General features: G+C 39.8%; 1 protein-coding gene across 1 annotated transcript in view; it reads left to right on the forward strand.

Annotated features, from left to right (window-relative positions):
* The window catches only part of LOC139030334 (lipoxygenase homology domain-containing protein 1-like), a 45,423-nt gene that overhangs the window by 1,844 nt on the left and 30,973 nt on the right, over positions 1 to 12,606 (forward strand). Inside the window, exons 2-5 of the mRNA XM_070452423.1 lie at positions 5,617 to 5,752; positions 6,593 to 6,753; positions 7,753 to 7,839; positions 8,267 to 8,402. Coding sequence (XP_070308524.1) covers positions 5,617 to 5,752; positions 6,593 to 6,753; positions 7,753 to 7,839; positions 8,267 to 8,402 — 520 coding nt within the window. The remainder of the gene's footprint in view (positions 1 to 5,616; positions 5,753 to 6,592; positions 6,754 to 7,752; positions 7,840 to 8,266; positions 8,403 to 12,606) is intronic.

Below are 12,606 nucleotides of genomic sequence, written 5' to 3' on the forward strand. Positions count from 1 at the left end.
GTAATCTGGGTATTTATACATGCTTTAGGTAATTGTTATCATTAAAGAAGTCTAGGAAGCCCTGGATAACTAAGTAATAATACTTCCCCCACTATTCTGAAAGAGCGACTGTCACATGTCAAATTCCCCAAATGTATGATTTGTTTTGGAGCTTTCTAGGCTGTTCCATTTATTGATTTAGTTTATTCCTGCACTAATGCATTACTCACTATCTTCACTTTACACCTTTACACTAAGTCTTGGTATCTGCTAGGGAAAATTTGCCCACTTTATCCTTCTTCATCAGGTATATATTGACCTATCCATGAGCCTTTATCTTCCATAATTTTAGAATTTTTTTGCCAAGTTCCATGAAGAACTGTTGAATAGAATGCAACTGGGTCTGTAAACTTATTTGGAAGAACTGACATTGTTACTCTACTAACTTTTCCTACTTATGATCATATAGTACCCCTTAAAATTTAGGTCTTTAATAATTTCAGTGTAGTTTTATATTTTTCTTAACAAAGGTCTTGTGTGTCTTTGTAAATATATTCATAGAGACTTTTGTTGCTATTATAAGTGATATCTCTTTAAAAACTGTTTATATATATTTTTTGCTGGTATAGACAAACATAGAAGTACTTTTGTATATTAAGTTTACATATAGTTATGTTGCTAAACTCTATTACTAAGACTGATCATTTGTCTATAGTTTTATTGTTAAGAGTTTTTATTCTGAGTTGGTGTTAAACTTTATCTACTGCTTTTTATGTACTTAATTAGATTATCAAATGGTTTTTCTTTTTTATTTATTATGGTGAATTACCAGTTCTTATGGTAGACCAACTCTGAATTTCTATAAGTCAAACTTGGTCATAATGAATTTTAATTTTATGTTTCTGAAATTGATTGTCCAACATTTTATATAGAATGTATTATGTATTAATGTCCATGAGTGACATTGGCCCTTGATTTTCCTTTCTCATACAGTCCTTGTGAGGTTTGATCTTAGAATAAAATGAGAAGCATTTTTTTCTCCTGAAAGAAGGTATTAAAAAAAAATCCAGTGATCTGGTCAAGATAGTGTGGGATTGTGTGTGCACACCTGTGAGAGAAAGAGAAGAATTACTGATTTAAAAAAAGAAAGTTGTGTTTTTATTTTCTTACTTATAAAATTGGGGCTTCTGAAGTGGCTTAGTGGTAAAAGAAACTGTCTGCAATGCAGGAGATATATGAGTCACAAGTTTGATCCTGGGTTGGGAAGATCCCCTCAAGGAGGAAATGACAACCCACTCCAATATTCTTGCTGGGAAAAATCTCATGGGCAGAGAAGCCTGGCTGTTATAGAATTATTCAAGTTTTCATTTTCTGTTGAATCTGAATGAGCTATGTTTTTCTTGGAATGCGTGTATTTGTAGACTTCAAATGTCCTGATATAAAGTCATGTACAGTATTCTCTTACCTTTTAGCCTCCACTACATCTGTAATTATAATCTTATTTTCATTCCTAACATCATTTATTCAGATATTCTTGCTTTTTTAAAATATAATTCTCATAAAAGTATATTTAGTCCTTTCATATAACCAACATTTTTCTTTGTTTACATTCTATTATATCTTTATTTTCTATTTTATTGTTCTTTATTAGCTCTTCTAAATTTCTCTGGGTTTCAGCTGTTGCTATTTTTTTAATAAATTCTTAAATTGTATTCTTAGTTTATTCAATTTCAGCCTTCTTCTTTTCTCATAGTATAAATGTTGATACTATAATTTTCTCTCAAAGTAGTGCTGTACCTGTTCCCCTCATGTTATATTTCTGCTATCATTCAGTTTGATTTTATTGTTTCACTTTAAAATTCAACTTTGCTGAGTTATAACTAGCATAAATAAAAATGCATTATTTTGAACTGTATTGCTCTATGAGTTTTAATGAATTCATGTACACTCATGTAACCATTTCCAGAACTAATATATGAAATATTTCCATTTCCCAACCTGTTCCTTGTTCTCCCTCCCAGTCAGTTTCCACAATTCCAAGCAACCACCGATCCCATTTAAGTCATTAAAGATTAAATCTGTCTTTTCTAGCATTGTCTCATGTGTTAGTACTTCTTTCTTTTTATTGTTAAGTAGTATCCCATTGTAAGGGTATACACATTTTGTTTATTTATTCAACCATTCATGTATGTTTAGGTCATTTCCAGGTTTTTGTTGTTGTTGCTATTATGAATAAAGTGCTATGAACATTCATGTCCAAGTCTTTTTATGGGCATGTTTGTAATTTTTTTGGGTAAATACCTAAGAGTGGAATTTCTGTATTCTATGGTAAATATACATTTAACTTACAAAAGTCTTTTAGACTGTTTTCAAAGTGGCTATACAATTTTGTATGCCCACCAGCATTGTATGAAAATCCCAGTTGTTTTATATCCTCACCATCATTCAGTAATGCCATCTTTAAAATTTTTAGATATTCTTATGGATATGTAACGGAATTTAATTTTGTTTTAATCTACATGCCTCTGATGACCAATTACATTGAACATTATTTTTTCATATGCTTATTGATATTTGTATATCTTCTTTTCCTTTTACCACTTTTAAATTTTTTATCTTTTTATTGTTGAATTATGAGTTCTTTGTGTATTCTTGATACAAGTTCTATGACAGAACTATCTATAGCTATGTATGAATATGTAATATATAATTGTGATAAATAATATGTATTTTATATATGATGTTCAACTCTTTGGGATCCCATGGATGGTAGCCTACCAGACTCCTGTGTCCATGAAATTCTTCAGGCAAGAATACTGGAGTGGGTGGCCATTCCCTTCTCCAGGGGATCTTCCCGACCCAGGGATCAAACCTGGGTCTCCTGCATTGAAGCCAGATTCATTACTATCTGAGCCACCAGGGAAGCCCATGATATATATTATATATAAACAATCTCCCAGTATGTGGGTTGCCTTATCATTTTCATTTTTTTTAATTTATTTTTTATTTGAAGCCAAATTGCTTTAAAATGTGTTGGTTTCTGCCATACAACAACACTAATCAGTCATAATTACACATGTGTGTGCTCAGTTGCTCAGTTGTGTCCGACTCTTTGCAACCCTATGGACTGTAACCTGCCAAGTTCCTCTGTCCATGAGATTCTCCAGGCAAGAATCCTGGAGGGGGTTGCCATGCTCTCCTCCAGGGGATCTTCCCAACCCATGGATCAAACCCACATCTCCTGCACTGTACACATATCCTTTACCACTGAGCCACCGGGGAAGACCCAGTTTTATATATGTATACCCCCTCTCTTTGGAGCCTCCTTCCCTTCCCCCACTCCCACCCCTCTAGGTCAGGCTGGGCTCCCTGTATTTTACTGCAACTTCCCACTAGCTAGCTATTTTACACATGATAGTGTATACATGTTTAAGCTTTCTCAACTCAACCCACCCAGTCTTTCCCCTGCTGCATCCACAAGTCCATTCTCTACATCTGTGTCTTCATTCCTTCTCTGCAAATAGGTTCATCCGTCCCATTTTCCTAGATTCCATATATATGAGTTAATATACGATACTTGTTTTTTGTCTTTCTGACTGACTTTACTCTGTACGAGAGGCTCAAGGTTCATCCAACTCATCACAACTGACTCAAATTCATTCCTTTTCATGGCTGAGTAACATTTCATTGTATATACATACCACTCATCCATTGATGGACATCTAGGTTGCTTCCATGCCCTGGTTATTGTAAATAGTACTGTAGTGAACATTGGGCTACATGTGTCTTTTTTTCATTATGATTTTCTCATGGTATATGCCCAGTAGTGGGGTTGCTGGGTCGTATGGTAATTTATTCCTAGTTTTTAAAGGAATCTCCATTCTGTTCATAATTTGCCTTTTCATTTTCTTAATGTTTTAGAAGAGCAGAAGCTTTCAATATTGATGAAAGGCAATTTATCGATTTTTTCTTCTATGATTTGTGCTTTTTAGGTTCTTATTTGTCATTCCATTTGAAATTTGTTCATTACCCATTATTTATTTTGAAATGTAATTTTTAGGTTCCAAATACATATTGCTTTCTATGTTTTTGTTTTTTATTTCAATATTGTTTTAATCAGGAAACATTAATGATGCTATTTAAGTTTTTGAGATATACTTTACAATGCATTTCAACCTATGCACATGTTCCAAGAGCTGAATTTAAGATTTTGATTTTATTTATAAATTCAGCTCGCTACTTTTGTTATTTGAATCTTCTGTCCCCTTAATAGCATTTTGTCTTTTTGATTTATAAAGACAGATGTGTTGAAATTTCCAATGTCAATGGTAGATATTTAAATTTCTTACTATAGAACTAACAATTTTCGCTGTATATGGTTTGAAGCTACATTATGAAATATAGAGCTATTTTAATCTTCTGGTGAATTGAATCTATGCCACAACCCAATCTGATACTATCTTCTTCATAAATTTAGTCCGCTTGTATTTATTATAATGACTGACATGTCCATTTGTCCTGCTTTTACTTTTCCTCCCTTTTTTTGATAAATTGATTGGTTTCCTTGATAGTGATTTGGAAACTATACACTATTTCTGGTTTTTTAGTGGTTACTGTTGAAATGTTAGCATACATACTTACTGTGAAAAGACCTAAATTTAATCACCATCTCTGTTTCTCTCTTAGACAAGTCAAGAATCTCAGAAATTTCTAATGATAATAATCCTGCATCTAGGTTGTATGCTATTTTTGCCTAGTATTTTAGTTCTATTTTAAATTATTTTTAAATCCACACATTATATGTTGTTTTGTAGAGTCATTATTTGCTCAGATTTGCCAGTGTGTTTGCTTGCCAATTCTTCTCGCATTGAAGACCTATTTTCTGGTGTCAGTTTTCTTCTTCCTGCTAAACTTCCTTTAGAAGTTCCTTTGGTTAAATAAGGTCTATCAGTGGTAAACTCCATTTTAGTTAATCTGAAAATTATTTTCTTTCATTTTCATTCCTGAAAGAAGTTTTGGAATATAGAACTCTAGACTGAATTCTAATTCCCTTATCCCGTAATATCATCTGGCTTCTGTTAGTCCAGTTGTCATCTGTCTTTTTTTCTCTTGATGTTCCTAAGATCCCTGTCTTTGGCATTCTGATGCTTCTCCTCGAAGCAGCTGGGTGTGTCTGGGTTAGATAGACTGCCATGTTCTAAACCTATGATTTCAGAATATGAGTAGAGATGGATAAGGTGTAGGAGAGAAGGTTGAATAGGGATCAAGCCCTGAAGAGGGTAGTTCATTTTTGTATTAAATTATAGATATTAATTATTATTTATGTGATTGACTTTTTCCACAAGACAAATGTAGGGTATTAATTTAATATTCTAGTTGTTTGGTTCAGACTGAGATTTTAGGATGCACATAAGGAAATATGGTGTTCAAAAACAGTGTGTGTATAGAGAAAAATGTTTGATATTTGTGCTAGTAAATTGGAGAATGGATGATACCTACTTGGGAAGATTTCTTAGAGGAGGTATTTCTATGAGATAGGCTATACTACCCTAAAGGTGGAGCTAAGAAGGCTGTTGAACATTGCAAGGAAGTCCCGATCAGGGGACTTGCTGCAGAAGATGTCATCTTCTCCCCCAGGTGGTGATTCTGTGCCCCTTCACTGGCATCCAGCAGACCTTCCCTTGCAGCAACTGGCTGGATGAGAAGAAGGCAGATGGACTGATCGAGAGGCAGCTCTATGAGATGGTGTCTCTCAGGAAGAAGAGATTGAAAAGTAGGTGGAGGGGCCTGGAGCCAACAAAGGCCAGGATGTCAAACCACTGGGTACTCCTGCTTCTCAATTTTCCTCTGGAAAGGAAAGGGTCCCCCAGGGAGCTCAGTTCTCCAAGGTACAGGCCACACAGAGTTATATTCATGGCACCGAGGCTGATACTCCAGCAGCCCCAAATTGATACGCTGCTGTGATGGGCTAGTTGTTGAACTGAATGGTCGAACAGTGAGCTCTCTGAATGTACTGGCCACAGTCTGGGTGGAGTCTATTCTTTCCCCTACTTAAAACTTACTAGCTGACTCTCACCAGGAGACACAGACCTAAGGAGCAGACTTTTAGACTCAGTGGGGGAAGGCGAGGGTGGGATGATTTGAGAGAATAACATTGAAACATATTCATTACCATATGTGAAATAGATGACCAGTGCGAGTTCAATACACAAAGCAGGGAACCCAAAGCTGGTGTTCTGGAACAAGCTAGAGGGGTAGGGTGGGGAGGGATATGCGAAGGGGGTTCAGGATGAGGGGGTACATGTATACCTATGGCTGATTCATGCTGATGTATGGCAAAACCCACCACAATATTGTAAAGTTTTAATTTTCCAATTAAAATAAAGTAATTAACTTTAAAGAAAGGAACATTAAGGCACACACTTTCAAATAGCAAGGAATCCTTCATTTCCCAAATTTGGTACTTGCTATTATATAATGGGAGAGTGAGACAAACTGCACACAACCTGCATTTCAGTCTTGATCACCTTTGATGTGCTCATTTTCCCCACTGGAAGCATGAAAATCTTTTCACTTTTTTGAGTTTATGATGCAACTGGACCTATCTCTGCAGAATTCCCATGGTCCCTGTGGGTCTGGACGACTGACTTGAAGAAAGCTGGTTCCAACTCTCCTATCTTCATCCAGATTTATGGGCAGAAGGGACGGACAGATGAGATCCTTCTGAATCCCAACAACAAGTGGTTCAAACCCGGCATAATTGAGAAATTTAGGGTAGGAAGGAAGTGTGATGGGGTGGGATGGAGGAAGGGGTGTAAGATGCGTTTGTCATGGGATTCTGGTTTTCAAACCCAGGTTTGGATCAAGTGTGAAGACAAAAAGGTAAAATAGAGTCCCCAGACCCCTGCAGGAGTGCCACATTTAATCTACAGGCAATGCACTGGGGTGCAAAGATCTGGCCCTTTATCTGAATCAAACAGTTCCAAATCAATCACGGGAGAAGAAGCAAGTATGGAATGGCTTTGGACATCCAGGAGCCTGGCGACTTGGGGAATCACTGTAGAACAGAGACCCTGAGCACAGTTAGGGTCAAAGAGCCCAACCTGGACTGAATTAGAGTGAGCAGCCAATTTAAGGGAAAGTATACATTTTAGAACAGTTAAAAATAAGTTCAGCTTTAAATTTTCAATATGTATACAAGTAGAGCAAGGCTTGTTTTGCCAATGGAAGTGCTGCTCTGACCTTTAGGTAAGAATAATTTTGTCATTTGCGGCTCTCTTTTCGGAGCACCCTGTTGGAGCTTCTATTATACCTTCAGTTCATTGCTCGTTATGTATTTGTCTTCTCAGTTAGACTTTGAGCCCCTGGGAGAGGGCATGACCACTGTATTGATCTTTTTGTCTGTTTCAGCGCCCAGCAGAGTCCTGGGGCTGTGGGCCTGTGTTAATTTGCAGGGCTGCCATATAGATTTTGTAACTGAAAGCTTATCATTTGGAAGATTTCCTTTAGTCAGGATCCTACTGTGGGTCAGTTATTTTTGTTCAGTTTCACCAGCCCCGGCTGAACCCTAGATCTGCAGCTGTCTCGCCCTCATGTGCCATTGGTTAAAGGAGCACAAGAAGATAGAGTATATGAAGGTGGTTTGAAGTAAACCCTACCTTGATGCTGAAAAAACAACTCAAAGCAGATGCCCTCCTGGCAGGGGCTCAGCTATGAGGATAAATTCATTTCACTTGATTCTGTCCATTCAAACCTTGATATTTCTCACCATAGATTGAGCTCCCAGACCTTGGCAGGTTTTATAAGATTCGGGCATGGCATGATAAAAGGAATCCTGGTTCTGGATGGCATTTAGAAAAGGTGAGATGACCATTTTGGGGTTGGAAGGTGATTGGGAGAGGAATCAACATGGTTTCTTTCTAATGACCTTGTCTTATTAGTTTGCCTTTATCTGTTGGGAGTGTGGATGGGGAAGGGTTACAGTGAGACCTAAAATTGGACACATGATACATGGAATTCCTGATGAGGACAGGACTTCCAAAGTAGGCTAAAAAGATGCTTAGGTTTCAAGAGACTTGCCTTGTGTCCCAGTCACCTGGCTGCCAGGCAACTGTGGGTCTCCGGGGACCAGAGAGATAAATATTAATCTGGCACTCCATCTTCCACAAGAGTCCTCCCTGGGGGGATGGCCTTGTCCTCCTTGAGATGAACTAGCAGAACAGGAACCTCAAGGCATGGATGAATATCTCTAGTACACCCACTTGCTCACCCTAGGATTTCATTCCAGATGACCCTGATGAACACTCTGACCAAGGACAAGTATAACTTCAACTGCAATCGCTGGCTGGATGCCAATGAGGATGACAATGAGATCGTTAGGGAAATGACTGCTGAAGGCCCAACAGTACGGAGGATAATGGGCAGTAAGTACTGACGGGCTCTTTTCCTGGGGGAGGTAGTGGAATGGGGGTGTGTGTGCCAATAGGAGTCTGACTCATGAGTTGTAGTCTTGTCTGCTATGCATCACCAGGCTCCCTCTGAATGAGGAATGAGTTTATAAGATCCTATACTCAAGATAGGCTTGTAGGAACCATCTCCAAGACATGAAGCTAAAGCTCTATGAGGATGGGTATGGGTGAGAAGGGGGAGATTTCTGCGTCTTCAGGTTGGCTATGAGACGACGTGAAGAATCCACACTGAACAATATTTCTCCAGACACTCCCTGAAATTAAAGGAAGCATCCTCTTCAAATTATTTATGAGATGCTCTTCAAAAAAGGAAGGCTGGATCTGGGTTCTTACAGCCATACTTGGCTGCTCCCTTATGAATCCTCTATTTCTATCTGAGGCTAGTAGGACAGAGCTGAGCTTTTAATCTGGAGTCATCCACAGTCAAAGAGGTAAGTGAGACCATTGTGCCTCTAGGTTGTACCACCAGAATGCTGGCAAATACATGGCATATGTCCTATCCTTTTCCCTTGGCAGACATTACTGAGCAATCACATCATTCTTTCCCATTGAGTCTGAAGTGAGCTTTATGGCCCTCAATATGGCACTGCAAGCAAATATTAGCAATTGATCAGAATTAGCACTTAAGATAATTAAGTGCAAAATTCACTTGAAAAATTGTAGAAAGTTAAGACTATATAGAAAACAACATCACCCATCGTTCCTGAAGTCCTTCTAAGTATTTGGATAATGTCACTTCTCAGGCATTTGCACATCCAGTAGCAGATCTCTGTCTCTCTCTATATATGTAAAGAGGGATCACCCTGTTAGTTCAATTAGGCAATGCTTGCAATTAGTACTATTTGAGGATTCTTCTTCAATTTTAATTAAAATATATGACTATGGAATATTTGTGTTCAAAGGTCCTTAGAATAGCTTGATGCAGATAAGGAAACTGAGGCAGTTCTTACCCTGATTATACAGTTAGAGGCAGAGTGGGAGCTAGAACAAGATCTCTTACCTTGTCAGTGACCATACTTGGCCTTTTCAAAGTAGTATTTTCTTTGGCAGCAAGGCAGTCATCTCCCTGAAAATATGATAAATAATATGATCCCTGCTCAGCCCCCAATTAGGACTCTATATAAAATGTAGCCCAAGGCAGAAATATACCTACTGTTACCTGGCCTGCCCTCCTTATGTGCCAGAATTGAGCCTGTAGATATGAACAATTGAGGACAGGGTCTTGAGATCTGTTTTCTAAATCCTTCCACCCAGTCCTCATGAGATTAGCTCCTCACTCCCTATTTCTGAAGTTACCTGGTGCTGTCATTCCTGAGACTTTTTGCACGGTTGCTTCATGAATTTCACAACTGACTGCTCTAATCAATTCTCTCCGTCTGTTAAGTCATGGGACCTCAAACTTCAGCATTATCACCTAGAGTGCTTCTTGAAACACAGATTGCTGTGCCCCACCCATGGATTTTCTATTTCAGTAGGTCTGGGGTGGGGAGCTCAGGAATTTGTTTATCCAACAAATTGCTAGGGGTCTTGGTGAGGACCCGCTGTGCTAAGGCATCAGTCACTTTTCTAGCTGCACTCCAGCTTCTGAGATTTGGTTGCTGTTGTCTGTATTCAACCCTCTCCTCGGGCTTTCTTGGTGACAATTTTGTGTTTGGTTAAATCTTTAAAATACCAGTGTGCTGTCATTCTAATGAGATTTTTTTTTTTTTTTTTTTTTTCAGAAAGAAAGATGCCACTTTTACTTAAATGCCCAGGCTGTTCTTTTACCTCCATCTCTTCCTTACCTTGACTAAAGCACGACTCCCCTTCTCCCAAAGCCCAGTTTTCTGTCCTCACAGCTGTGGGGCTAGTGAGAGGGGGCGTTCTCCTGACTTTCTGCACTTCCAGCCTCAAAGCTCACACTGCTCGTAGGGGGCCTCTGTCCCAGCTCATTTGCATTTTCTGTTGGCTCTGTTCATGTTCCTCTTTTGCACTGTGTCCCCTGGTCATTCTCTAGATTCCTCACTTCTACCACTGTTCTAGAATAGCAAATTAGTCTGCTTGGGCTGCTGTAACAAAATACCATAGACTGGGATTTTGAAACAATGAAAAATTATTTTCTCATAGTTCTGGAAGCTGAAGTTCAAGATCAAGATGTTGGCAGGTTGGCTTTCTCCTGAGATCTCTCTCCTTGCCTTGGAATTGACCATCTTCTCACATGATCTCTTCTCTGTTTGTGCTCCTATCTGTGTCCTAGTCTCTTCTTATAAGGACACCCATCATACTGGATGAAGGTCCACACATATGACCTCATTTTATCTCATTTACCTCTTTAAACGTCCAACATCCAAAAACAATCACATTCTGAGGTCCTGGGGGTTGTGACTTTGTCTTATTGATTCTGTTCATGAAGCGAATTGTCTCGATGTATCTCACCGTGCACACTGTTCGCTGAACCCAGGGTAGGCAAGGCTGGAGCTAAGAGACGGGAGAAGACTCGAGGAACCGTAGGAACTGGAGACATGTCTATTCTCTCCTGGCTGGCATGGCAGCTGTAGCAAGATACAACATAACCCAATGTAACCACACCCAACCCTTCAGGGCCTTTCCTGGTGAAGCTCATATAAACCTACCGCACGAAGTAGCCTGTGACCAAGTTGAGTACCCCGTGACGCGCATGTGCAGTGCTATAAATGGTCTTGGCTGTTACACAGCCGTGCAAAGTCATTGTTTACAGAACATGGGGCCAGAGGGCATGAGAGCTTGGCGGGGGGAGGGGGAAAATGAGACAGCCTGACTGGCGCCATCTTGTTTATTTCCCCACAGACTTCAACATATGGATTCGAGGGGGACACAATTCAGCTTGCATCAGATAGTATCTCTCAAAGTGTGGTCAAGGGCCCATTTATATCAAAATTTCCCAGAGCGTTTGTTAAAACGAAGATTCCTGGGCCCAATCTCAGATAATACCGACTAGACTCTCTGAGGACTATGCCTGATAATCTGTATTTTTATCAAGCACACCAAGTAATTTTTGCACATATCACAACTTGTTCCACTTCATCAATGTCCAAATGGAAAATCCATTCATCCACATGCCAGTCCTCGTGCACTTTGCTGCCCTTCACCTCCCTCCCACGCAACTAGCCACTCCTCAGTACCTCACTCGGGCTCATCCCACAAAGCTGCTCCTCTGAGCTCTGACTCAGTCTCCACCTCCAGCTCGGGCTCCTGAGTTCCTCAGCTGCTCATGACCTTGATGACACACACACCACCCTTCAACTTGAACTCCACCCAGTTCCTTCTTCCCTACATTTCTCCTGCTCTGTCAAGGACTTGTGGGTGTGTGGAGGATATGTTTTAGGGACAGGCCTTTAAGAAATTATCCAGTGGGGAGAAGAAGCGATCTTGAAATTGGGCAAGGACCAAGTCGACTACAGAGGAAAACATAAATTCAAGAAATACTTCGCAGGTGGAACCAGCAGGATCTGAATGAAGGCTGTGGACACAGTGGGGAGATGAGCTTCCTGCTGAGGAAGCTGGGAGCTGGAAGTAGGGATTTGAAACATTAGAAGAGATCATGGTAGGAGGGGTGGGGAGGAGGAGCGTTCTCATAGGTTACATACAAAAATGCACTTATTTGTTTTTGCCTTCTGCGATACTATTACAAGGCAATAGCAATTTAAAAAATTCTCTAATGACTAGTATTGGATTGAAGTGAACTAAGTCGAGACCTGGCACCCTTCACTGGAGCGCTTGCACCTCTAGCAACATAATACAAGGAAGCTACAGGGGACTAAAAATAACTGCACAGATACAGCAGTTGGGGCAATTATGAACCATAGATACAAAAGGACCACAAACCAACTGCCATTTCTGAATAGCAGGGAGCAAAAGCAGAATACTGCACGTGACCCCTGCACACAGCACCACCAAGGGGGTGGGCAGGCCGCTGAAGCCACTCCTCCAATCAGAGCCACCAATCTGCCACTACCCTCATCCCGCTTAAGGAACCAGCTTGCCCTCCTCAGAGAGCGAGCAAGGGCACTTGTAAAGCCTTGCCTGAATTTCTTTTCTGGCCTCTCACCAATTTCTATTGATTAAAGAGTCCCAGGACCTGGGTTCGTAACAGAAGAGCTGTTTGTTCTGGCTATAAAGGCATTTTAATGTCGTCTGGGGG

This window comes from Odocoileus virginianus, chromosome 22 (assembly GCF_023699985.2).
Source record: "Odocoileus virginianus isolate 20LAN1187 ecotype Illinois chromosome 22, Ovbor_1.2, whole genome shotgun sequence".
Taxonomy (NCBI): domain Eukaryota; kingdom Metazoa; phylum Chordata; class Mammalia; order Artiodactyla; family Cervidae; genus Odocoileus; species Odocoileus virginianus.